Here is a 27,270-nt window from a genome sequence, read left to right on the forward strand (position 1 = left end):
CCACTGAAGATAGAGATGTACTGTAGCATCGCAGCACAGCAGTCCTTCAGCAACCTCCACTGAAGATAGAGATGTACTGTAGCATCGCAGCACAGGCTCCCATTATACATTACTGAAGACCTAGAAAAGCACAACTGTCAAGTGAATAAACATAGGTGGCAAAACTTCTAGCAGTCAAGATGGATGTAGAAGATCGAGGGCACTCTGGAGCTAAATCATCCGCTTATACATTCCACTTGACATCACACATACATTATACTGTACCGTGGCTCAATGATGAATCCATGTGCGGAGAGGATTGTCTGGGCCCCTTGGAATGTGTGGGGCAGGCTCATGACTGTGGAGCCCAGGGAGTTAGACCTAGGCTGTGTTTGGTGAATTGCTCCACAGGTGAGCCCCACTGCAGAACAAATCCCAGCACTGACATGAAGTCATGATGCAGTCTTTCTATGGATGGGGTCTCCAGGGTCATGCTATGCTCTCTCACACTTTTTCAACTGACTGGTCTCAGTGGCCTCAGWATAGTGCAATCCCAAATATTGACATTCATCACTGTCAGCTTTTCACACTGGCCTGGGACTCCCAGCACAGCAGCTCTATGCCTTGGTCTTGTCTGTCATCACCACTGTACTGTCTCTGAACAGGACCCCCAAGTCACTGCTAGCAAACACAGAGAAGGATTGCAGTTAATAATTGTTGACTATCTCTGGAGGAGACAATTGTTTTCCTTAACAAAAGGGGAATGAGAAACACACAGAAGAGAAACTCATCTGTTGAGGTTGTCTAAGTAAGAGCTTTCAGATCTACATCCTTAAATAGAAAGTAAATAACTGGTGTTTAAAGTAGACTACTAGACTCTCAGTGGCCTTGTTGTTAGTGTCCACCTTAAGATTTGAAGGTTGTGATTTCGATCCCGTCTGAGTCATACCAAAGACTGTAAAAATGGGACCTTATGAGTCTCTTTTTGGGACTCAGCATTAAGGAGATAGATTGGGGTTAAGGCCCTGTGATGGCATGCCTCAGGCTACAGAAACAGGAGATAGGCTCCTGCTCCAATGAGCTGTCTGGCTCGCACAAGCCTAAGCTTCAGCAAGTCTACTTACTCTTTTTTACTAGATACTCTTGGTTTGGAGGCAATGGTACACTGGCAGCCATTTCAAGGTACGATCCCATAAATGCAGTTATTTTTGAGAGCATGTTTGCTTGGTCAGTTGGTTTGGGCTCTCCAGAGACTTTGGACTGGAGTTGGCCAGAGAGCAGCGGACATGGAGGATACTGGACAAGGCTATCTCCTTACTTGCCCCCGAGTCTCTCTTTGTCTCTGTCTCTCTCTCTCTCCAGGCCCTTTGTCTTCTGTTCTGTAGGAAGTTCCTCTTTCTGCTGTAGCTGCTGTATGTAGCTGTGGTGGTGGTACAGTCTACTCCCAGAATACATAAGCTCTCCCTGTGGTTTCTGTTTACTGTTCTGAGGCACCAGGTGACCTTGGCCTCTGTGGAAACTGTATCGCGCTAATGGGTGAGCAATAGTCTGGCAGGATGAACATTTTGGCTACAAATACATGTTTTACCATACAGCAGTAATATCATAATGGCTAGACCTGTTAAAATACTCAAATCAGACGTCATGCTCTACAATATTGGCAATGCAGATGGCATGTATAGTATATTTGATAAATTATGTGATTGCAGAATATGACATATATTGTGCATAGAGTATCGCTGTATCGTTCCCAAGGATGTTCAGCCTGGGTTACTGCTGGGAGATAAAGCCATTTTATTTACTGACTCTTAAGGGATGTGTTTCAGAGCAGCAATAATACAAAGTAATTAAACAAGATTATGTTTTATGTTTACATTATTTGATCCATCCAAAGCCTCCGCTTGCTACACACCCAGAGACAGAAAGAGAAAATAACATTCATGTCATGTCACAAGGAGTGAACCTACACATGCATTCTAATCCCACTTCCCCACCTATCTGCATCCCCCCACCCTGCTCTCCTCCAATCAGCTGCTCCCAAGGGATGTGTGCACGCCCATGTTGTCATGGAGACACCATGCAGTCTATTTTTCTTGGTTCTCCATGGCAGCTGGTGCCTGGATACGGCTGTGATTGACGGCTGGTGTTGTGAAAGGGCATGTCTGGTGCGCTGGGGCCTTGGCTTCCTTGAAGCTTCAGTCCTGTGTAGCATGCTGACACTGTGATGATGATACTCAGGAAGGAGAGAAAATCAATGGTGAGGAAGGACGAGAGCGAGAGAAAGAGAGAGAGAGTGGGTGACTGTTATTCATCTCTCACTGTGAAGTGGTCTGTCTTTCTGTCTGTCTGTCTGAACCTCTGGACCTGTGAGGAGAAGCTGTCACATTTCCTTCCTTTTAGTATACACCACAGCACTCTACTTGACAGGTGACTGTWTGAAGAAATCGAGATTTGAAAAATAATTGGCAATTGAAAGGGAATCAGATATTTTGCCAATCAAATAATACCCCCTAAAGTAATCTTCACATAGTATTATGATTGATCAAGGTCCAACTCAAATTGGACTTTTAACCCATTCTCCCCCAAAAGACAGACATACATACAAATAGATATACAGTACATACTGTATACAGGTTTTGGAGAGGTGCAGGGGGCTGCCACACTGGGTGCCTGGGGTGATGTTGTTGTGGGGGGTTAAGTGCCTTGCTCAAGGGCCGAGGTCACAACGGTAGGTAGGCAATGGCGACTAGGATTTGATACCAGCAACCCTCCGGTTGCCAGCCTACTTCCCACCAGATTTCTCCTGTCGAAACCTGGATTCGAACTGGCTGCTGGCTCGCCTTTCTAACCGCTAGGCTACCTACCACGATTGGCAAATCTACTCCATATCATGCAAGAACACGGCTACTTCATGGCTACTTCATCTATCAGCATGTGACAAACGTTTATTCGATTCAGGGGGAATATTTATCCCTGCCTGGGTTGAACTATATTGATCTAATTTCAACAGGAGTTCCTGAAAAGTAAGTGACCATAAACCAGATGGTAATGACCAGGGATAAATGATAAACAGGCTGGCAGAGCAGGCAGGCAGGCAAACAGAGCAGGCAGGCAGACAAACTGACAGACCAGGGAGAGATGGACTGATACAGAGCCCTACAGCAGGGATTAGTGACAGAGGAAGAGTGGAAAACTGAGCCTGGATGAGAAGGGAGAGAGGGTTGCACAGAGAAGGATGCCATGCCTACCACACCCACCCAAAAGCCAGGTCTGAAAAAACAGTCAGCAATGGAAAAAGTCCAAGAAGACGATAAGGCAGTCTTCCATGTGAGTGCGATGATGAGGTTAGGCTACTGTCATTGGGCATGTGCAGTGTGAGAGTCTACTCCAGCCTGATTTTCATGAGCATTTGGCACCTAATGTAGAGAGCTGTAAGGGGACGGTAAGCTCTGCAGTAGAGAGGCCAGAAAAGCTGTGTAGGGGATTAGGTGAGTGAATTTGGCTTGGAGGCAGACGCTTTTGTCTGCTGCGTACATGTACGTGTGCGTATATGTTGTGTGTGCGTGCTCTCGCTGTGTGTGTGTGTGTAATGTGTAATCCAACAGTGATATTGTTGCCAAGGAGGCTAATTCCTTCTGAGGCTGTTTATTTTTCATGCGGCACACCCAGATGTTACACAAACCCAGATGTTACAACCCAGATGTTACACAAACCCATGAACCTCCTGTGTTTCCCTTTACCCCACAACGCTCTGACTCATTCATATTCATATCGGATGTGTTGATGCACTCCACTCACCATAACAGGCCTCAGTGTTTGAGGTGATAATGGGGGGCTGCATTGCCCTGAGGTGAAACCAACCATGTTTAATGCTGCATCTTGTGTGTGGCATGGGGATGATGGGGAATGGCTGCTGCTGTCTCTGTCTGGCTGTAAGTGGCCTTTGTGAGATGAAATTACCGGGGCTATCAGGGTAAAGCAGTCTGCTCCACTGCACACTGGTTGCACAGGCTGGCTTACTGTGCCTCTCTCCCCAGCCAAGCCACCCTGAGGATGCTCTACAGGAAACACACACTCCAGGACACACACACGACACACCAGTTGACATTTCCTCATATTTGTGCACTGTTCCGTGGAGAGCTGGAAGACGAGGTCGAACAGGTTTACAGTGCCTTCAGAAAGTATTCATACCCCTTGACTTATACCATATTTTGCTGTGTTACACCCTGAATTCAAAATGGATTAACTGGATTTCCCCCCACCCATCTACACACAATACCCCATTATGACAAAGTCAAAACATGCTTTTAGAAATGTTTGCAAATTGATTTAAAATTATGTAAAGAAATATCTATTTTGCATAAGTATTCACACACCTGAGTCAATACACGTTAAAATCACCTTTAGCTGCGATTACAGCTGTGAGTCTTTCTGGGTAAGTCTCTAAGAGGTTTGCACACCTGCATTGTAAAATATTTGCACATTATTCTTTTTAAAATTCTCCAAGCTCTGTCAAGTTGGTTGTTGATCATTGCTAGACAACCATTTTCAAGTCTTGCCATAGATTTCCAAGTGGATTTAAGTCAAAACTGTAGCTAGGCCACTCGAACATACAACGTTGTCTTGGTAAGCAACTCCAGTGTATATTTGGCCTTGTGTTTTTGTCTCTGTGTCTGTTGGAAAGCAGACTGAACCAGGTTTTCCTCTAGGATTTTGCCAGTGCTTATCTCTATTTTGTTTTGTTTTTATCCTGAAAAACTCCCCAGTCCTTGCCGATGACAAGCATACCTCTTGGGCTTTCCCCGATTCAGTTTCAAATTAATTGCCTGGAGGAGTCGTTATGTAAGCTTGAACAAAACTTCTGCATCGGTGCATTGTCCTGGAACGACTTCTAGGAAGAACAGGTTGAGCATAGGGTAATGACATACCCTCTGATGTTTGTGATGTCTTTATTACTGGTATATATATATTGTATTGAGATAGACATATTCTGTACACTCACACTAGAGACTTTCAGAAGCCACGATTCTTTCAGTTGTGAAGGAAAATATGTTAATTTCATTTACCCTCGATAAAGTCTTGGTTGAAATTCTTGGCCAATATGGTGCCTTGTTCTACTTACCATACCATACCAAGCGGTGATGCAGCCAGTCAAGATGCTTTCAGTGATGCAGCTGTATAACTTTTTAAGGATCTGAGGGTCCATACCAAATCTTTTCAGCCTCCTGAGGAGGAAGAGGCGTTGTCGTGCCCTATTTAGGACTGTGTTGGTGTGTGTGGGACATGATAGATCCTTAGTGATGTGGACACCAAGGAATTTAAAGCTCTCAACCTGCTCCACTACATCCCCGTCAATGTGAMTGGGGCCATGCTCGGACCTCCGTTTCCTGTAGTCCACGATCAGCCTTTGTTTTGCTGATGTTGAGGGAGAGGTTGTTGTCCTGGCACCACACTGCCAGGTCTCTGACCTCCTCACTACAGGCTGTCTCATCGTCGCCGGTGATCAGGCCTACCACCATGGTGTCGTTGGCAAACTTAATGACGGTGTTGGAATCGTGTGCGGCCACTAAGCACGCCCCCCTGAGGGGCCCCAATGTTGAGGGTCAGCGTGGCGGATGTGTTTTTGCCTACCCTCACCACCTGGGGGTGGCCCGTCAGGAAGTCCAGGATCCAGTTGCAGACGGAGGTGTTGAGGGATCTGTTCAGTCCCAGGGTCCTTAGCTTAGTGATGTGCTTGGAGGGCATTATGGTGTTGAACGCTGAGCTGTAGTTAATGAATAGCATTTTGACATAGGTGTTCCTCTTCTCTACGTGGGAAAGGGCAGTATGGAGTGCAATAGAAATTGCGTCTGTGTATCTGTTGGGGCGGTAAGCGAATTGGAGTGGGTTCAGAGTGTCTGGAATGATGTGGTTGATGTGAGCTATGACTTTCAAAGCATTTCATGGCTACAGGTTACCTTGGCAATCTTGGGCTTAGGGACAACGGTGGTCTGCTTGAAACATGTTTGTATTACAGACTGGGTCAGAGAGAGGTTGAAAATGTCAGTGCCAGCTGGTCAGTGCATGCTTTGAGTATGTGTCATGGTAATCCGTCTGGCCCTGTGACCTTCTGAATGTAAACCTGTTTAAAGGTCTAACTCTCATTGGCTACGGAGAGCGTGATCACACAGTCGTCCGGAACAGCTGGTGTTCTCATGCATGGTCAGTGTGGCTGTCACGCCCTGACCATAGAGAGCCTTTTTATTCTCTATTTTGGTTAGGTCGGGGTGTGACTAGGGTGGGTAATCTAGGTTGTTTTATTTCTATGTTGGCCTGGTATGGTTCCCAATCAGAGGCAGCTGTTTAGCATTGTCTCTGATTGGTGATCATATTTAGGCAGCCATTTCCCCACTGGTTTTTGTGGTATCTTGTTTATGTGTAGTTGCCTGTGAGCACTCCATAGCTTCACGTGTSGTTTATTCTTTATTGTTTTGTTGTGCGGTTCACTTATAATAAAAAATGTCGAACCGATTGCATGCTGCACTTAGGTCCGAATGTTCTTACGACTAACGTGACAGTGGCTTTCCTCAAAGTGAGCATAGAATACATTTAGGTTGTCTGGGCAGCTCGCGTCACTGGGCAGCTTTTGGCTGGGTTTCCTTTTGTAATCTGTAATAGTTTGCAAGCCCGGCCACATCCGACAAGCAGCAGAGCCGGTGAAGTAGAATTCGATCTTAGTCCTGTATTGACGCGTTGCCTGTTTGATGGTTCATTTGAGGGCGTAGCAAAATGTCTTATATGCGTCCGGATTAGTGTCCCGCTCTAGCCTTTAGCTCAGTGCGTATTTTGCMATTAACCGATGGCTTCTGGTTGGGATAGGTGCATACGGTCAATGTGGGGATGACATTGTCGATGCACTTCGATGAACAAGCCGGTGACTGATGTGGTGAACATCTCAATGCCATCGGATGAATCCAAGAACATATTCCAGTCTGTGCTAGTGAAACAGTCCTGTAGCTTAGCATCTGCTTCATCAGACCACTTCACTGGTACTTCCTGTTTGAGTTTTTTCTTGCGAGCAGGAATCAGGAGGATAACGTTATGGTCAGATTTGCCAAATGGAGAGAGAGGGAGAGCTGTGTATGAGTTTCTGTGTGTAGAGTAAAGGTGATGTAGAGATTTTTTTAGCCTCTAGTTGCAAAGGTGACATGCTGGTAGAAATTAGGTAAGACAGATTTCAGTTTCTCTGCATTAAAATCACCGGCCAAAATCAAGTGGCGCCTCTGGATGAGCATTTTCTATTTTGCTTATGGCCCTATACAGCTCGTTGAGTGTGGTCTTAGTGCCAGCATCAGATTGTGGTGGTAAATAGACAGCTACAAAAAATCTAGATGAAAACTCTCTTGGTAAATAGTATGGTCTACAGCCTAACATGAAGAGTTCTAACTCAGGCGAACAGGACCTCGAGACTACCTTAATATTAGAGATCACGCAGAGACACATACCTCTCCCCTTTAGCTTACCCGACGCTGCTGTTCTATCCAGTCGATGCATAGAAATACCAGCAAGATGTATGAAAAAATATATAAACGGCAACATGCAACAATTTCAAAAATGTTACTTCGTTTTCACGACTGGCAGGGCCATGGGTGGGCCTGGAGGGGCATAGGCCAACCCACTGGGGAGTCAGGCCCAGCCAATCAGAATGAGTTTTCCCCCACAAAAAGGCTTTATTACAGATATAAATACTCCTCAGTTTCATCAGCTGTCCGGGTGGCTGGTCTCCGATGATCCCGCAGGTGAAGAAAACTGAAGTGGATGTCCTAGTCTGGCGTGGTTTCATGTGGTCTGCGGTTGTGAGGCCGTACATTCTCTAAAACAACGTTGGAGATGGCTTATGGTAGAGAAATTAACATTCAACTCTCTGGCAACAGCTCTGGTAGACATCCCTGCAGGTCAGCATGCCAATTGCATGCTCCCTCAAAACTAGAGACATCTGCGGCATTGTGTTGTGTGACAAAATTGCACATTTTAGAGTGGCCTTTTATTGTCCCCAGCACAAGATTCTTGACATGCCACACCTGTCAGGTGGATGGAGAAATGCTCACTAACAGGGATGTAAACAAATCTTTGCTCAACAATTGAGAGAAATAAGCTTTTTGTGCATATGGAACMTTTTGGGGAATTTTGCGTTACAACGCAAATAGTCTGGGTGGCCATTTGATTAATTGTTCAGCAGTCTTATGGCTTGGGGGTAGAATCTGTTAAGGAGCCTTTTGGACTTAGACTTGGCACTCCGGGCTGCTTGCCGCGCTGTAGCAGAGAAAACAGTCTATGACTTGGGTGACTGGAGTCTTAGACAATTTTTTATGCCTTTCTCTGACACCGCCTAGTGAAAGTAATGATGTAATGATGGACTGTCATTTCTCTTATTTGAGCTGTTCTTGCCATAATATGAACTTGATATTTGACCAAATAGGGCTATATTCTGTATACCACCTCTACGTTGTCACAACACAACTGATTGGCTGAAACACATTAAGAAGGAAAGAAATTCCACAAAATAACTTTTAACAAGGCGCACCTGTTACTTGAAATGCATTCCAGGTGACTACCTCAGGAAGCTGCTTGAGAGATTGCCAAGAGTGTGCAAAGCTGTAATCAAGGCAAAGGGTGGCTACTTTGAAGAAACTTAAAATCTAAAATATATTTTGATTTGTTTAACACTTTTTTGGTTACTACATGATTCCATATGTGTTATTTCATAGTTTTGATGTCTTCACCATTATTCTACAATGTAGAAAACACTAAAAATAWAAAATATGAACCTTTGAATGAGTATGTGTGTCAAACCTTTGACTGGTACTGTATTATCCATGTCAATGTTCAGCCACGACTCAGAGAAACAGGATATTACTGTTCTTCAGGTCCCGTTGATAGGGTAGTCTCGAACAGAGCTCGCCCAGTTTTATTCTCCAGTGATTACCCTTCGTTCTATTGGCGAATGTACAAAGGTGGTTTATGTACTCACCGACGTAGTCTATTTTACGAGTCTCAGGAATTAGTCCCTGGTCCGGGGTGAGCTTAATATCCTGCGCCTCGGACTCGTTGAAGTAGAAATCTTCAAGGTTAGTTATCGCTGTTCTGATGTCCAGAAGCTCTTTTTGGTCATAGGAAATGATGGCGGAAACATTATGTACAAAAAAAGTTCAAATCAGTGGGAAAAAAACACAAAATTGCAGAATTGTTCAGGATCCCATAAAACGGCCGCTCAGCAAATGACGCCCTGCAGGTGTGATTATGGATTTTTTTTCTGCTCCGWGGTCAAATTTCAGGGATCTCCTACATCCTAGTGTTTTTCTAAGAGGTCGCTGGCTTTATAATTCTTGTCCTGTCCTGGGACGTTGTCCCAGACGTGTAGTGATCTTATTGAGCAGGTGCCTTGTGGTGGGGATGATGGTGGCGGTAGGGGTTTAGGCTAGGCAGTGATTATGATAATGTGTTGTCTCAAGGTCAGTGTTGAAGTGGTCCCTTCTTATCTCTGCTGTCCCATCTGCTCTCACAGGGCTGGTTAATGAGCTAGGACCACTCTGACTGCAGATCACACCTGCATGATAACATTTGCCATACACAAACTACTGCAGTTAATATCATGTGTGAGTGGAACAAAAACGATGCAACGTAACAGACTCGGGCAACTTCATCACAAAGATTTACGTAGATGCATTAATTAAGCAGGGCATTTGACTGTGATTTAGACATGCCTGCCAAACTAAAGAYATGATTCTTGGAGAGCTTACTTGGTGTAAGATATAGGTATAAAGAGAGCCAAGCCAAGCTGAGGTCCATGAGCGCTTATCTGCTTCCGATGGTGGGAGGTAATCTATAAGCTGAAGAACATGTTTTACATTAGAAAGAGTTTGCCAGCATGTACATTGCACACCAGGCTTTCATACTTAACTGACAAAATATAGGAAACACCAACATAGTGTCTTAAAAAGGCGTTAGGCCATTACGAGCCACCAGAACAGCTTCAATTCACTTTGGCATAGATTCTACAAGTGTCTGGAACTCTATTGGAGGGATTTGACACCATTCTGCCACAAGGAAGTCCACCATTTGGTGTTTTGTTGATGGTTCTCCCGTAAGTGGTCAAATGAGGTTGACATCTGGTGACTGAGACTAACACACACACTGCTTTATTTTCTAGAAATGTATTTTTGTGGAGTAAAACTGTTTGACCATTAAAACTATATTTTCCCCAACCCTGCCCTAACCTTAACCTTAACCCTAACCGTAACCCCAAAACCTAACCATTAAGCTTAAAATAGCATTTTAACAAATTCAGGACGTTAAAAAAGTCCTGACTTTTACAAAATAGTTTGTTTTCCTACCTTGTCAGGACATTCAGGTGAATTGTTAGGACATTGGGGTCCTGATAAGATAAGGAAACAAGTACACACACAAACTGTAAACTCCCATGCTCCTTTGAGACCCCTCTTTCAAAGTCACTGAGAACCCTTCTTCTAGCCATGGTAGCCAAAATAATGGGTAACTGGACATTTTTATACATGACCCTAAGCATGATGTGATGTTAATAGCTTTATTAACTCAGGAACCACACCTGTGTGGAAGCACCTGCATTCAAGATACTTTGTATCCCTCATTTACTCAAGTGTTTCCTTTTATTTTGGCAGTTGCCTGTACATTCAGAGAAGCAGTCATACTGTACCGACAGAGAGCATTCTCTTTCGCAGACTTATTCACATTACACATTCAAGTTACGTACAGTTTCATTAATACAGAGAAGACTGTTCAGGGATAAACAAGTGGTTGTGGATTGATGCCTCTACACATAGGCCTATCTGTCTGCATGTTCAACTGCATAATGAATGAAGCCTGTGACTCCAATAGCTTTCAGGGAGAGCCAGTAATACTGCATCATCACTTTGGCTTGCCAGAAAAGTTGCATTCTATGTGCAGTAGTAACTGAATTGGATTCATGCAATCATTTGATATCAATATACACTGCAGAGAATCATGACAATTGAACATTAGCTCAATATAGATTGCAGAAAATGTGCAATGATGGCGCATTCTTGATATGTTTGTTTGCAAAATACATTTACTAGAGTACTGATTGCTGAATGTGAATGTAATGCATAATGTGGGGTGCATCCATCATTGATGATCTTACTGTTAGGTATTTGTGCTGATTTAGAATATTTGCTCTTGTATCAAACTGAGACAGTCAATGGTAGTTAACTTTCAGATGAAGTAGCACAAATAGACAAAAGGATAGCTCTGTTGTAGGAACAATGTTTTTCAGTTACTAGCTTCTCTCCCCCATATGTAATTGTGGTAGAATTGCCTCATCAGGCTATTTCTGTCTCAGCTCTATCTCCCCATCCTCTTCCCCTAATTGAAAGACTTTGTATAGCCCTCAAAAGAGGGATTTTGTATCCCTTTGGTGTTGTTCCTTATGGGCGTGGAAGTAGTGATGAAGGATGGACCCTGTGGTTCACTACCACTGCCTCTTCCCCTCATTCCCTTGCCCCCCCCCTCCCGCTCAATCCTGTACTCTTTTTTCTCTGAGGTTGCCACCCCAATGAGCAGACACATCCATCCACAAATGGAAACATGTGTAGAGAAGGCATGCTGTGCGCCTGCAGTATGTAATTGCTGCATTGCCTAATGAAACAATGGCGTTAAAGCCAAGTAAATTGTACCCTTCAATTAAAGGTTGTGCTTATGGCCTAGATCTAATTAGTAGAGCTCCTGTTTATTTTGAGGAGTTGAATTACCTCCATCTTCCCTCCCCCAACATGGAGTAGTCAGTGCTTGTTATCCATACAAACGCATGAACAAGTGAACCACAAACACTGTTTGAAATGCACATTTTTATTTCAAATAGGGGACTCATAACCTCGAACGAGCTCCTTTTTTTAATAACTTGATTGCTCTCAAAGAATTGGGCCGTAGCCAATAATCAAACAGTAAACGTTTGATGTCATGGATTCCTTTTCATTCCATGAAACATTGATGTTTATTCGTAATCCAGAACGTTCACATTCTTTTTCTAAAAGGTCCATTTTGAAAATGTTTATTTGAACTGATGTCATGCTGGCTACAACACTTGTTTTGGTTCTGTTCAAAAGGGCAAAGCATCGTCTGTAACTGCAGGCCTAAATTCACAGCATTCCTCCTCTTCACAGATTGAAAAGAACCACTTCAGACACTTCAAATAAACCACAACGAAAGCGCTATGCAAGGAATCGAGAATACTGGGGAATAATTCTGCGATTGCTCATGGTTTCTAAGAGGTGGGGACACACTTCTGGCGCGAGTGACCTATTTTTCCAAACTCGTCTGTCAATTCCACCATTGCAGCTGCCGGTTCACAGTCGGCCATTTTTTACGAGAGTGTTTTAAAAAGTCCTCCCTGCCATTCATGCGGATCAGTGTCAGATTTTTCTGGGGCGTTTCTCCTGGCTCCTCTTGTTTTGCCACTGGATAGCCTACGTGCAGAGAGAGAAAACAAGAGAAAGTAATGGAAAGAAAGGAAGAAAACAATCCATTCAGTCTGGGAAGAGCTCAGAGTGCCTGGAAGTAGKGGTTGGAATGTGTTTGTTGTAGAAGTAGTAGCCAGGCATCTCCAGGGCTGGTGCTGGTTATATGAGACCTAGGCCCATGTAGGCTGATGGAGAGCGAGGGAGGCCCATGGGTAAAGGGAAGGGCTGGGACAGTGGTTAACCACAGATTGTAGGATGCCGCTTGGGGCTGGGGCTGGGGCCAGGCGGCGCAACATCACAGGGACAGAAACCATCCCCTGCACAAGATCACTGCTAAACACAAATGGCTATCTTCCCTTCGCTAAGTCACAGACTGTATATATCCACGGGAAGGGCTTGGCTGACCAAATTACACCCTCTGCAGCATGGAAACATGGTCTTTGTCATTGCTGTGGTGGTGCTGTGCAGTTAACAGTACATCTGCCATGCAGAATGTCACCCCCATGGCCTGTGTTATGTCTAATGTCCTATGACAAAGCTCCTTCACAGGGACCTCTTATAGTTTTGACCTTGCCTGGAGTACTTGAAGCTACCATGCCGTTGACCTCAGACAAATCCAAGACTCAAACTATTCTCTAAGCCTCAGCAAAGAAATTGTCTGCTCACATTCTGTCTCCAATCAGTACTTTGAAGCCTGCAGCAGCGAATGAGCTTCACCTTGTATTACAGAACACAAATAAAGGATGAAGGCATCTGAACCTTTCTGGGCACCAGGCAAAGGGACGCTGCCAGTCCTATTTAACATCAAACTGCTCTGCCCCCGCCATCCCATATTTATATTATTTAAGCTTACTGGACCAGGAACCTCTGTGGAGAAAACCAAAATAACACAGTATTGTTTGATGCCGATACATATGGTGTGGCACATGAAAAAGCTTTGATTCTGCATGCTGAATACAGCATGCTCATGAGGTCTTCCCTTTCTGTTGACTAGTGATACCACCTTTCAATCCGATAGCTAGTCAGTATTACTTTGCTTTCAAATAATATTTCCCCTTTATTCCATTTGTTTACAGTAGCTGTTTTATGAAGATCAGAAAGAAGCATCTTAGATTTGCTGTTTCTTTTCAGTTAAATAGGCCATTCTTTGTTATTCAGTCGAGGCAGAGTTGGAGCTCAGTGACAACAGTACAAAGCCGATGGAGACTCAGGTTTCTCTCCTGGGTACCCACCAGCGTCGAGAATCTTCAGTGAGACTGCCAGTGTCAGGTTCCCCTCGTAGGGTTTTAAGCACCATTGACAGCATTTCGAATTCCTGAAGCCCGTTCTCACACAGCTCATCTTAGCTCAGCTCAGCTCTGGAGCCATTACGCTACATTACATTTAGCAGGCAGTCGTTTCTCATCTTCCTAAAGAGATGTTCAATAGCCCAGGGTGGAACCAGGGGAAACAGTCTGTTTGAATACAGAAAAGACTGCTACAATACAAACTCATGGACCAACATGAAGCTTCCAACTCTTTCAGACATGATGTGTGGTGCTGATTGACAGCTTTGCCYGAGGGATGTTAGAGAGAGAAACACTTTGTTAACACAGTGAGCTGCTTGGAAATATGTGACAGGACATTTCATGGTTGTTAGGTGTGCAAGGTGAAAACCGTTATTTCCAGCCAACTTGCAGTGATTCGAGGCAAAGAACAAGCCCAGTTTATAAAAGTAGAAACTGTGTGAATGTTGATGAGATTTCGCTGCCCTCCATAACCTATTTCACGGTTGGAAAATAATCCTTGGCGCAACTATCATAACAGAATTATGATAAACCCATAATAAGATAAAGTATTAAATGTCTCTTTTGCACTTTAAAACAAATGTATCTTGAATAAATCCACAGATGGTTTAGGGTGCTGTTAAACAAATCTACTGACCAAAAATATAAAAGCAACATGTAAAAAAAAAAAAGCTTAATTCTCTTAAATGTTGTGCACAAATTTGTTTACATCCCTGTTGGTGAGCATTTTTCCTTTGCTAAGATAATCCATCCACCTGACAGGTGTGGCATATCAAGAAGCTGATTACTGTATGATCCTTACATAGGTGCACCTTGTGCTGGGGACAATAAAAGGCCACTTTTTTAAATGTGCAGTTTTGTCACATGCACAATGCCACAGATGTCAACATTTTTAGGGAGCGTGCAATTGGCATGCTGACTGCAGGAATGTCCACCAGAGCTGTTGCCAGAGAATTGAATGTTAATTTATCTATCATAAGCCACCACCAACGTAGTTTCAGAGAATTTGACAGTACTTCCAACCGGCCTCACAACCGCAGACCATGTGTAACCGCGACAGCCAAGGACCTCCACATCCGGCTTTTTCACGTGCGGGATCATCTGATCTGAGACCCACCACCTCGACAGCTGATGAAACTGAGTATTTCTGTCTGTAATAAAGCCCTTTTGTGGGGAAAAACTCATTCAGATTTGCTGGGCCTGGCTCCCCAGTGGGTGGGCCTGGCTCTCAATTGGGTCCCCCTGCCTAGAAATCCACAGATTAGGGCCTAATGAATGTATGTCAATTGACTGATGACTCAGTAAAATCGTTGAAATTGTTGCATGTTGAGTTTATATTTTTGTTCATTATACATAAACTCTTTTCAGATAAATGTTTTCAGACTAAGACACTTTTTGGGGAGAACATTTTAACAAAGATGGCAAACATGGCAGGGTTGACTGAATCCAGSCCCATGCCCTGATTTTCTGGAGATGATGACTCTGTCCTGTTTTGTGTTTTGATGCATAGAGATCCGTAACCAGCTGGTGGAGCAATTCAAATGCCTGGAGCAGCAGTCCGAGTCTCGTATCCAGCTGCTACAGGACCTGCAGGACTTCTTCCGCCGCAAGGCTGAGATCCAGCTGGAGTACTCCCGCAGCCTGGAGAAACTGGCCGAGCGCTTCTCCAACAAGATCCGCAGCTCCAGAGAGCACCACCAGTTCAAGTGAGTTTCCCTCCCATGCAGAGATGAGCCCACCACACCGTTAAAGACCACCTAGCTTCAAACTGAGCCAAACATTTAAACTGTATGTGAGGAAGCGAGGGATTGTATATGCATGTGTGTTCATGCAAGTGTGTGTTTGTGTGTCTACTTGCCTTGCCAGAGCATGTCTACTCTGTTTGTGTGTTTGCTTGGGTGTGCAGATGTATTTTTTATATTGTCTTAGAGCGTGTGAACTTGTTGAGTACACATGGAGTTATATCTGTTCTTGCCAAGTTTTTCTCCCCAGATCTCAAACTACTCCACCCTATTTTTCTCACTTTAATCTGTCCAAAAACGACTCCTGCTACATTTTAGGTTCACTGCATAGCCTTTGGATATAAATGTCCTTCTTATAATATCAAGCGATAATGATTTTACTCCTTAGAAATCTCAAACCATCCAAAGGCGATAGAAAAGTAATCTCATTCTGGATGAAACCTTAATTTTAATTGGCAAACGCTGATGTTCAGCACTCCAGTGCAGAATCTCCCCATATAAAGCTCTTGTTCCTGTAGCTCTGGGCTGAGGAGGGTCTCAAAGCCAGCCAGGCCTTACCAGTATTATCCTATAGGGTCGAGGCACGGCTGAGGCCATGCATGCTACGAGACTGTGCCTTGTTTTCCATCACATCAATGAATAAATGGATTATTCTCTGCCATTTAGGGCGGCCAGTGATAGATTTACAGCTTGCTAGCTAGCCCCAGCCTTTACATTGGAGCGTTTGAGTACAGTGCAGTCTTATGCTGCAAAACGTACTTCTCGTCCTCTGCCTGTACAGTATGTACTGTACTCCCAACTTTTGAATATAATTGTAAGCTACATCTTTAACACATTCTAAAGGTTAACTATTTGAATATGATAACAGTGATCATAACAGTAGTTATGAAACTTTAAAATGTCAGTGCAGGCAGTAGAGTAGAGGGCTTTGTGTCATCCACTTAGTTCAGGCCCTGGTGAATTCCATGGGGATTTGACTCAGTAATTGAGGCCAGCTGTTTTAGAGCAGGCAGCTTGCACCAGGGTCCCCAAGGACATGCTGACAGTAGACAGGGCTSTGGTGCTGCAGATGCTATGGCTTAACCAAGACACTTACTGTATAGTAGAGCTTCTAGTAGACCAGTTCAAACAGTTCTTGAAGAGCAGGCACCAGCCACATAGTTCTTACCAGACTCAGCATCTCATCTTCCTCTGCCACCTCAATGCCTTTGCCAAGACTGCCTGAACCACTGTACTCACACTCATAGGGCTGCAGTGTAAAGCAGCCGTCTAGAAGTCTGTAGCCGCAGAGTCTTTGGCTGTGTGTAGTTGTCTGGCGACACACACACACACACACACACACACAGAAGATCTGTGTGTTGGCAACAACGAAGTGTGACATTTTGATTACACACACTTCTTTATGAGGGCCACGTTGGCTTCCTTTGGACTCCATTAACCCAAACAAACACAACCATAAAAATGTTCAACCAATTAGCTTAGACAGTGTCCTTGTTAAAGACCCTCGCTTCGTAAATAAACCCTGGGCACAACTACTGTATATACAGTACCAGTCAAAAGTTTGGACACACCTACTCATTCCAGGGTTTTTCTTTATTTTTTACTATGTTCTACGTTGTAGAATAATAGTGAAAACATTAAAACTATGAAATAACACATATGGAATAATATAGTAACCAAAAAAGTATATTTTAGATTCTTCAAAGTAGTCACCCTTTGCCTTGATGACAGCTTTTCACACGCTTGGCATTCTCTCAACCAGCTTCATGAGGTAGTCTCCTGGAATGCATTTCAATTAACAGGTGTGCCTTGTTAAAAGTTCATTTGTGGAATTTCTTTCCTTCTAAATGCGTTTGAGCCAATCAGTTGTGTTGTGACAAGGTAGGGGTGTTATACAGAAGATAGCTATATTTGGTGAAAGACCAAGTCCATATCATGGCAAGAACAGCTCAAATGAGCAAAGAGAAACGACAGTCCATCATTACTTTAAGACATGAAGGTCAGTCAATCCGGAAAATTGCAGTCACAAAAACCATCAAGTGCTATGATGAAACAGGCTCTCGTGAGGACCGCCACAGGAAAGGAAGATGCCGAGTTATCTCTGGTGCAGAGGATAAGTTTATTAGAGTTAACAGCCTCAGAAATTGCAGCCCAAATAAATGCTTCACAGAGACACATCTCAACATCAACTGTTCAGAGGAGACTGCGTAAATCAGGCCGAATTGCTGCAAAGAAACCACTACTAAAGGACACCAACAAGAAGAAGAGACTTGCTTGGGCCAAATAACACGAGCAATGTACATTAGACCGGTGGAAATCTGTCCTTTGGTCTGATGAGTCCAAATTTGAGATTTTTGGTTCCAACCGCTGTGTCTTTGTGAGATGCAGAGTAGGTGAACGGATAATCTCTGCATGTGTGGTTCCCACCGTGAAGCATGGTGGAGGAGGTGTGATGGTGCTTTGCTGGTGACACTGTCAGTGATTTATTTAGAATTGAAAGGCACACTTAACCAGCATGGCCAACACAGCATTCCGCAGCGATACGCCATCCCATGTGGTTTGCGCTTAGTGGGACTATCATTTGTTTTTCAACAGGACAATGACCCAACACACCTCTAGGCTGTGTGAGGGCTATTTGACCAAGAAGGAGAGTGATGGAATGCTGCATCAGATGACCTGGCCTCCACAATCACCTGACCTCAGCCAACAAGTGCTCAGCATATGTGACTCACCACCTGGATTAGGTCTTATGTAGCAAAATGTGAAATGGTGTTTCTTACATTGGATCAAGTAGAGACTCAAAATGGTGTATCATACACTGCATTGAGAAACAATGGGAAAGTAATTCTGCTTTGATAGTTGATCAACTTGTAAACTAGGGAGCCAGCCAGCTAATGTTAGCTAGCTAGCGAACAGTACACTTTAGCTTAAGACATATAGCAAGCTAGGTATACAATGAACCTAGCTAGGTAAACAACATTTAAGATCAGCCAGCTAACGTTAGCTAGTTAAACAACAATGAACAAAGTGCCAACAATGCCACAGTGCTGGGAGATAACCAACCAGGTGCAATGTTAGCTAGCTAACATTAGGCTAATGTCAGCTAGGGAGCCAGCCAGCTAACATTAGCTAGCTAGCTAACAGTACACTTTAGCTTGAAACCACTTTCTGTCAAAATTAGAAATGTGTAATATCTGAAAATGTAGCTAGCTATCTTACCTGTATACATCATCATGCATGATGAATGTGTCTCACTGTCAGGAATGCCATACCACGGTTGCCCTCAGGTGTTTTCTCCATCTTTTTAGCTATCATACTCTAATTCCACTGATTTCAAAACTTGATCTTCCAGAAAGTGGAGAGCAACACTTATGCAGTTCCACTAAACAATACATTTAAAAAAATCTGCGTTCATCAGGATTACCAACACAGACTGATGAGCTCAAATAGACAGAAGCCTTCAATATGGCAGACCAATCCAAACTCCTCTCTAGGCATGTCCAGCCCACTCATTATCTCAGCCAATCATGGCTAGTTGGAAGGTTGCCTCTTTTTCTGTGGCTTAACCAACAAGGCTCGTAATTTAACAATTGTATTGGTATTTACAGATGGCATACAAGTTTGTTATTAAGGCACATGAAAGTTCACATGTTCGAGAAGGCATTTCTGCCCTCAAAAATATTTTTTATGTTCAAATGGCTCTCCTGTGAAGTCGTGACTTTTGACATACGTCTAGTTTCCTGAATCGGGTCACATATGGGAACTCCTTCAAGACTGTTGGAAAAGCATTCCAAGTGAAGCTGGTTGAGAGAATGCCAAGAGTGTGCAAAGTTGTCATCAAGGCAAAGAGTGACTACTTTGAAAAATCTAAAATATATTTTGATTTGTTTAACACTTTTTTGGTTACTACATGATTCCATAGGTGTTATTTCATAGTTTTGATGTCTTCACTATTATTATACAATGTAGAAAATAGTAAAAATAAAGAAAAACCATTGAATGAGTAGGTGTGTCCAAACATATGTCACACACAACACATATGTACTATGGATACTCTTGGCTACCTCTCAAATATGCATGCACTCACGTGTCCTGTCTTTCACCATGGTCTCACTGTCTCTTTAGTTTAGATACAAACAAGCCCCAACTCTCAGTTTTTCCCCTGATCTTTTGTCTCTCTGTGGATATTTCTGAGTTTCCGCAGCAGCCCATCTCTCTGTGGAAGGATACGCCATGAGCAGCATGACTTCTCCGGTGCCTAGCAACTCATGCATGGCTATACACTGCACAGCACTATCGGAAATTAAAACAGCACAATTAGACTCTGTTCAGCCAGGCAGAGGTCCACATTGAGCTGCTAGGTCAATGCCCCGGTCTTATTGGCTTAACCCATACCATACAAATACGGCTTTATGAGCTGAGTTTATGACAGCAGTCACTGATGTGATGCTCAATGCCACTGTAGTTTACAGCTGCACTGCCATGATGCTGTCTGTTTGCTAGGTCTCCTCTTGGCTCATCTACATTAACATATCAGGCAGCTCTAGTGTCTCTCAACTAATTAAGATGAGGGTGAAGTATACCAACACCCACCTCTGATTGGCCACATGAAGGGAAAAGCTGAGGGCATCAGTATGCAAGCGATACCTGCAGCTCAGCTCAGCCCCTACTGCTCCAGCCTGCCTGGATCTCTGTTTGGGATCTGTCAGTCTGGGCCCAGTCAACTCACCCAACCCCCACCAAAACACCAATCACCAGAAGTCTATTTTCTATTACATCAAATGGTGGCCTCACTGTCAGAGAGTGAGGGAAGGCTTGCACTGCCCTTTAAAATGGTCCCTAGCGTTTTCATTTTTTACATATAGCTGGATCTACACAACAGACGTGACGTGGACTTATATTGACATTAGACCACTTGAAGATCAAACACACTTTGATTGTTGAGTGAACTATCACTTTAAACCATTTCATCTGTGGGGCTTCGGGAACTTCCTATTGCTCCTAGAATGATCTTCAATGTCTATGAGACATTGAAGAGAGATAAATTGGTTGAGGAACCGTTTTGGGGTTTATCATTAAATGGGGATTTTAATCACCACCTATTAAACTAAAATGTCTGAATATGGTCTATCAGTCAAAACAGGGATTGCACATTATCAACAGCAAGCAAGCCATTAGAAAGCAGCTCATGTTATATTGAAAGGAAACATAACCTGTCTGAGAAAGATAAGATAAAGCCTGCATTAATGTCCAATCCTGTGTGTTCATGTGTTTGCATGCCTGTGTGCAAGTGTTGTGTTGTGTGTGTCCGTGTATATGCCTGCCTTTATGCGTGCATGTGTGGGTAGGAGGGGGTCATTAATGATTGTCCCGGTATCGCGCCGAGCCAGATTGTCTCCTCCACGCTCGTTCTGCTTGACTACAAACACTGGTGGCCTCCTTATTTTTCTTAACCCTAGTTCCATTTGATGTTGCTGCCTGAAATCTCTGTCCAGATCCCTGTCTGGCTTCAAAACACAACACATGTACAAGTTACTGCAAAACATGAGACTGACGTTTCATGGTTTTTCATTATGAATAAAAACAGTACTGTTTTGTATTAAAAACCTGACCAGACCATACTGTAATGCAATATGTAGCTACAGCCCATAACTCTGAGTTTTATTGATTGCCTTTGACATTTAATCCAATATCGCATTTTATTAATCGGTCCAAATACCGATCCCTTCGTGAACTAACACTCGCACTTGACTTTTTTCCCCCTTACTAGCTCTGACCTTGCTGATAGCTCCTTTATTGAGGAACATGTACAACTATGACTGTGATATGTGGTTGTCCCACCTAACTGTCTTAAGATGAATGCACTGTAAGTCGCTCTGGATAAGAGTATCTGCTAAATGACTAAAATGTAAATTTGATAAATGGATTTCAGATAACTCAATCAGCAGGAAAGCCTTATTAAGCTTGAGCCTACATCATCTGAAAGGTTCATAATTGATGCACAGTATTCATGGCCATGTGCCAGTGATTCCTTCACTAATTATTCATAATATTATGAATAAGAGAGAGCATCAACTTCCCAGTGACTCCCAGCAGACTGCTAAGCGTTATGCATGGGGTTGCTTGGTTGGTGTACTTGCCTGTTGTAACGGCTTTCTTCCTGGGGTGAAGGAGAGGACCAAAATGCAGCGCGGCTAGTGTTCAACATGATTTAATAAAGAAGAGACAATAACATGAACACTATACAAAATAACAAATGTGAAAACCGAGACAGTCCTATCTGGTGCAGAACACAAAGACAGAAGACAACCACCCACAATCCCCAACACAAAACAAGCCACCTATATATGATTCTCAATCAGGGACAACGATTGACAGCTGCCTCTGATTGAGAACCATATTAGGCTGAACACAGAAACAGACAAACTAGACACACAACATAGAATGCCCACCCAGCTCACGTCCTGACCAACACTAAAACAAGCAACACACATAAGAACTATGGTCAGGACGTGACACCTGTGGGGCAGAGGCAGACCAAGGGCTGCCAATCTGCATTCCACCAAATACTTATAATTCATATTTATTAGGCTAGACTACAGTACATACTGTACGTAATATTCTGTCTATACAGATTGCTTTGCACCATTGTATTTCTAATTTACGGACATTAGTGAGAACCAAGCAGCCTCTGTTCTGTGTGCCCACCTGTCCTAACCAGCTCACTGACTGTACAGCCCCTAATCATCTGTACAGCCCACATCACTGAGTCTTTCCCCGGTGGTCTAGCGTTAAAGTTAAACTATAGTGTTAAAGGTTAAACTATATCCCTGTCAGAAAGAGAGACTGGGTGTGTTAACTGCAAACATCAAACTCCTCTCCAATGGAAAGTGTGAGAGGCTTGTAGTCCCATATCCCTTTGGTTTACAACCTCAGCTGGATGACATCAGTATCTGCAGAACCAGGCAGGGTTCTTTTGTGTGTGTGCGTATGTGTGTGATTGTGTGTGTGCCTGTAAGTAAGCAGGTCACTGTTAGTCTTCACCTGTTGTTTACAAACACCTGTTTGTAAACAACAGGTGAAGACTAACACCTGTTTGTAAACAACAGGTGTAGACTAACACCTGTTTGTAAACAACAGGTGGAGGACCAACACCTGTTTGTAAACAACAGGTGTAGACTAACACCTGTTTGTAAACAACAGGTGAAGACTAACACCTGTTTGTAAACAACAGGTGAAGACTAACACCTGTTTGTAAACAACAGGTGAAGACTAACACCTGTTTGTAAACAACAGGTGTAGACTAACAGTGACATGCTTACTTACGGGTCCTTCCAAACAATGCAGAGAGAAAAATTATAGAAAGATAATGACACGGGGAATAAATACACAATGAGTAATAACTTGGCTATATACACGGGGTACCAGTACCGAGTCGATGTACAGTGGTATGAGGTAATTGAGGTTGACATGTACTGTGGCTTGCGAAAGTTTTCACCCCCCTTCACATTTTTCCTACTTTGTTGCCTTACAACCTGGAATTAAAATATATTTTTKGGGGGGTTGTATCATTTTGATTTACACAACATGCCTACCACTTGGTAGATACATTTTWAWWWWWTTATTGTGAAACAAACAAGAAATAAGACAACAGAAAACTTGAGCGTGCATAACTATTCACCCCCCAAAGCCAATACTTTGTAGAGCCACCTTTTGCAGCAATTACAGCTGCAAGTCTCTTGGGGTATGTCTCTATAAGCTTGGCACATCTAGCCACTGGAATTTTTGCCGATTTATCAAGGATGGGTTCCGCTGGTGTACAGCAATCTTTAAGTCATACCACAGATTCTCAAGTGGATTGAGGTCTGGGCTTTGACTAGGCCATTCCAAGCCATTTAAATGTTTCCCCTTAAAACCACTCAAGTGTTGCTTTAGCAGTATGCTTAGGGTCCTTGTCCTGCTGGAAGGTGAACCTCCGTCCCAGTCTCAAATCTCTGGAAGACTGAAACAGGTTTCCCTCAAGAATTTCCCTGTATTTAGCGCCATCCATCATTCCATCAATTCTGACCAGTTTCCCAGGCCCTGCCGATGGAAAAACATCCCTACAGCATGATGCTGCCACCACCATGCTTCACTGTGTTAATGGTGTTCTCGGGAGGATGAGAGGTGTTGGGTTTGCGCCAGACATAGCTTTTCCCTTGATGGCCAAAAAGCTACATTTTTGTCTCATGTGACCAGGGTCCTTCTTCCATATGTTTGGGGAATCTCCCACATGCCTTTTGGCGAACACCAAACGTGTTTGCTTTTTTTTATTTAAGCAATGGCTTTATTTTGGCCATTCTTCCATAAAGCCCAGCTCTGTGGAGTGTACAGCTTAGTGGTCCTATGGACAGATACTCCAATCTCTGCTGTGGAGCTTTGCAGCTCCTTCAGGATTATCTTTGGCCTCTTTGTTGCCTCTCTGATTAATTCCCTGCTTGCCTGGTCCGTGAGTTTTGGTGGGCGGCCCTTTCTTGGCAGGTTTGTTGTGGTGCCATATTCTTTCCATTTTTAATGCTGCTCTGTGGGATGTTCAAGGTTTCGGATACTTTTTTATAACCCAACCCTGATCTGTACTTCTCCACAACTGTTTGGAGAGCTCCTTGGTCTTCATGGTGCCGCGTGCTTGGTGGTGCCCCTTGCTTAGTGATGTTGCAGACTCTGGGGCCTTTCAGAACAGGTGTGTATATACAGTTGAAGTCGAACGTTTACATACACTTAGGTTGGAGTCATTAAAACTTATTTTTCAACCACTCCACAAATTTCTTGTTAATTAACAAACTATAGTTTTGGCAAGTCGGTTAGGACATCTACTTTGTGCTCCAAATCCGCCATAAAAAAAACTGACTACGGTTTGCAACTGCACATGGGGACAAAGATCATACTTTTTGGCCATAATGTCCTCTGGTCTGAAAAACAGAACTGTTTGGCAATAATGACCATCGTTTTGTTTGGAGGAAAAAGGGGGAGGCTTGCAAGCTGAAGAACACCATCCCAACCGTGAAGCACGAGGGTGGCAGCATCATGTTGTGGGGTCGCTTTTGCTGCAGGAGGGACTGGTGCACTTCACAAAATAGATGACATCATGAAGCATGAAAATTATGTGGATATATTGAAGCAACATCAAGACATCAGTCAGGAAATTAAAGCTTGGTCGCAAATGGGTCTTCCAAATGGACAGTGACCCCAAATATACTTCCAAAGTTGTGGTGAAATGGCTTAACGACAACAAAGTCAAGGTATTGGAGTGGCCATCACAAAGCCCTGACATCAATCCTATAGAAAATGTGTGGGCAGATCTGAAAAAGCACGTGCGAGCAAGGAGGCCTACAAACCTGACTCAGGCTACCCGAAACGGAAGCTTGTGGAAGGCTACTTCTGGTGGAAGCTTGTGGAAGGCTACCCGAAACGTTTGACCCAAGTTAAACAATTTAAAGGCAATGCTACCAAAATACTAATTGAGTGTATGTAAACTTCTGACCCACTGGGAATGTGATGAAAGAAGTAAAAGCTGAAATAAATCATTCTCTCTACTATTATTCTGACATTTCACATTCTTAAAATAAAGTGGTGATCCTAACTGACCTAAGACAGGGAGTTTTTTACTAGGATTAAATGTCAGGAATTGTGAAAAACTGAGTTTAAATGTATTTGGCTAAGGTGTATGTAATCATCAGACTTCAACTGTATATACTGAGATCATGTGACAGATCATGTGACACTTAGATTGCACACAGGTGGACTTTATTTAACCAATTATGTGACTTCTGAAGGTAATTGGTTGCACCAGATCTTATTTAGGGGCTTCATAGCAAAGGGGGTGAATATATATGCACACACCCCTTTTCCAATTTGCATTTGTAAGAACTTTTTGAAACAAGTACTTTTTTTCATTTCACTTCACCAATTTGGACTATTGTGTGTATGTCCATTACATGAAATCCAAATAAAAAYCCATTTAAATTACAGGTTGTAATGCAACAAAATAGGAAAAACGCCCAGGGAGATGAATACTTTTGCAAGGCTCTGTATAGGTAAGGGTAAAGTTACTAGGCAACAGGATATATAATAAGCAGTAGTAGCAGCGTGTGATGAGTCAAAAGAGGGGGTCACTGCAGATAGTCAGGTAACTATTTAGCAGTCTTATGGCTCGGAGGCAGAAGCTGTTCAGTCAGGATTCTGTTGGTTCCTGACTGGACACCACCACCACACTGCTCTGGCCTAGGCTGCAGCTGCCTACTATCAAATGTTGGCACTGCCTCCTTTCCCCAAAAAATTGGTTCTGSTGAAAGATCTGCAAATCAACATCTTATTGTCGTATTGAAACCCTGCTTGAAAGCAATGGAAATGCATTTGAACTGTGAAGCTAGAGCCGTGTGTCCTCGTTTTCCCCGTCTTTTGATATCACGTTTGATTGTGTCCGTCCTTTCCTCGCTCTTCCAGAGATAAGCAGGAAACAGGCAGGCAGTGCGGAGTGGATTAAAAACCCTTCACAGAGCTCTGGGTTTAGGCGTGCATCCCAAATGACATCCTATTCCCTATATAGTGTGCTACTTTTTTAACAGGGCCCTGGTCAAATCAGGATGCCATTTGGGAAGTAACCCTGGTGTGATTAATGTTGCCCAAACCATTGTTGAAGTCCTCTGAAAGGTCCTGTGATGTGATTCAGATGAAGGTGTTCTATACATCCATGACTAAAGAGTCACGTCAGTTAAACTTGTTAAGGTTATAGACTGATTATGGAAACATCTTATCAGCTATACATCCTTAAATTAAAGGATTACTGAGGCATCTTCAGATTCTGAAGATGCACGAACACACACGCAAACACACACACTTGACATGCACGCACACACACAGACGCACACACACCAGGGGTTCCATTAGGACAATGTGGAGCCGGACAATGTGACCTGGAAGATTTTAATTTACCAGCAATTTGAGGAATGTAACTGACCCATATGTATTAGGTGCATAACCCATTAGGACGTCCACCAAAATGTACAGTTTAAGTCGGAAGTTTACACACACTTAGGTTGGAGTCATTAAAACTCATTTTTCAACCACTCCACAAATTTCTTGTTAACAAACTATAGTTTTGGCAAGTCAGTTAGGACATATACTTTGTGCATGACACAAGTCATTTTTCCAACAATTGTTTACAGACAGATTATTTCAATTATAATTCACTGTATCACAATTCCAGTAGGTCAGAAGTTTACATACACTAAGTTGACTGTGCCTTTAAACAGCTGGGGGGAAGAAAAAAAAAATGTAATGTTAGAAGCTTCTGATAGGCTAATCAACATAATTTGAGTCAATTGGAGGTGTACCTGTGGTTGTATGTCGAGGCCTACCTTCAAACTCATCTGTACAAACAATAGTACGCAAGTATAAACACCATGGGACCACGCAGCCGTCATACCGCTCATGAAGGAGATTGCGTTCTGTCTCCTAGAGATGAATGTACTTTGGTGCGAAAAGTGCAAATCAATCCCAGAACAACAGCAAAGGACCTTGTGAAGATGCTGGAGGAAACTGGTACAAAAGTATCTATATCCACAGTAAAACGAGTGGACCTCAATCCAATAGAAAATTTGTGGGCAGAACTGAAAAAGCGTGTGCAAGCAAGGAGGCCTACAAACCTGACTCAGTTTACACCAGCTCTGTCAGGAGGAATGGGCCAAAATCCACCCTACTTATTGTGGGAAGGTTGTGGAAGGCTAACCAAAA

The 27,270-nt window shown here is 43.3% G+C and overlaps 1 protein-coding gene across 5 annotated transcripts in view; it reads left to right on the forward strand.

Annotated features, from left to right (window-relative positions):
- srgap3 (SLIT-ROBO Rho GTPase activating protein 3) overlaps window positions 1-27,270 on the forward strand; it is a 123,793-nt gene that overhangs the window by 23,069 nt on the left and 73,454 nt on the right. For all 5 annotated transcript variants that reach the window (XR_002877644.1, XM_070444563.1, XM_023990942.1 and 2 more), the window contains exon 2: window positions 15,267-15,462. Coding sequence is in view for 4 of the 5 variants with exons in the window: in XM_070444563.1 (XP_070300664.1) it covers window positions 15,267-15,462 (196 nt within the window). In the remaining variant the exon portion in view is untranslated. The remainder of the gene's footprint in view (window positions 1-15,266; window positions 15,463-27,270) is intronic.

The sequence above is a fragment of the Salvelinus sp. IW2-2015 genome, linkage group LG1 (assembly GCF_002910315.2).
Source record: "Salvelinus sp. IW2-2015 linkage group LG1, ASM291031v2, whole genome shotgun sequence".
NCBI lineage: Eukaryota > Metazoa > Chordata > Actinopteri > Salmoniformes > Salmonidae > Salvelinus > Salvelinus sp. IW2-2015.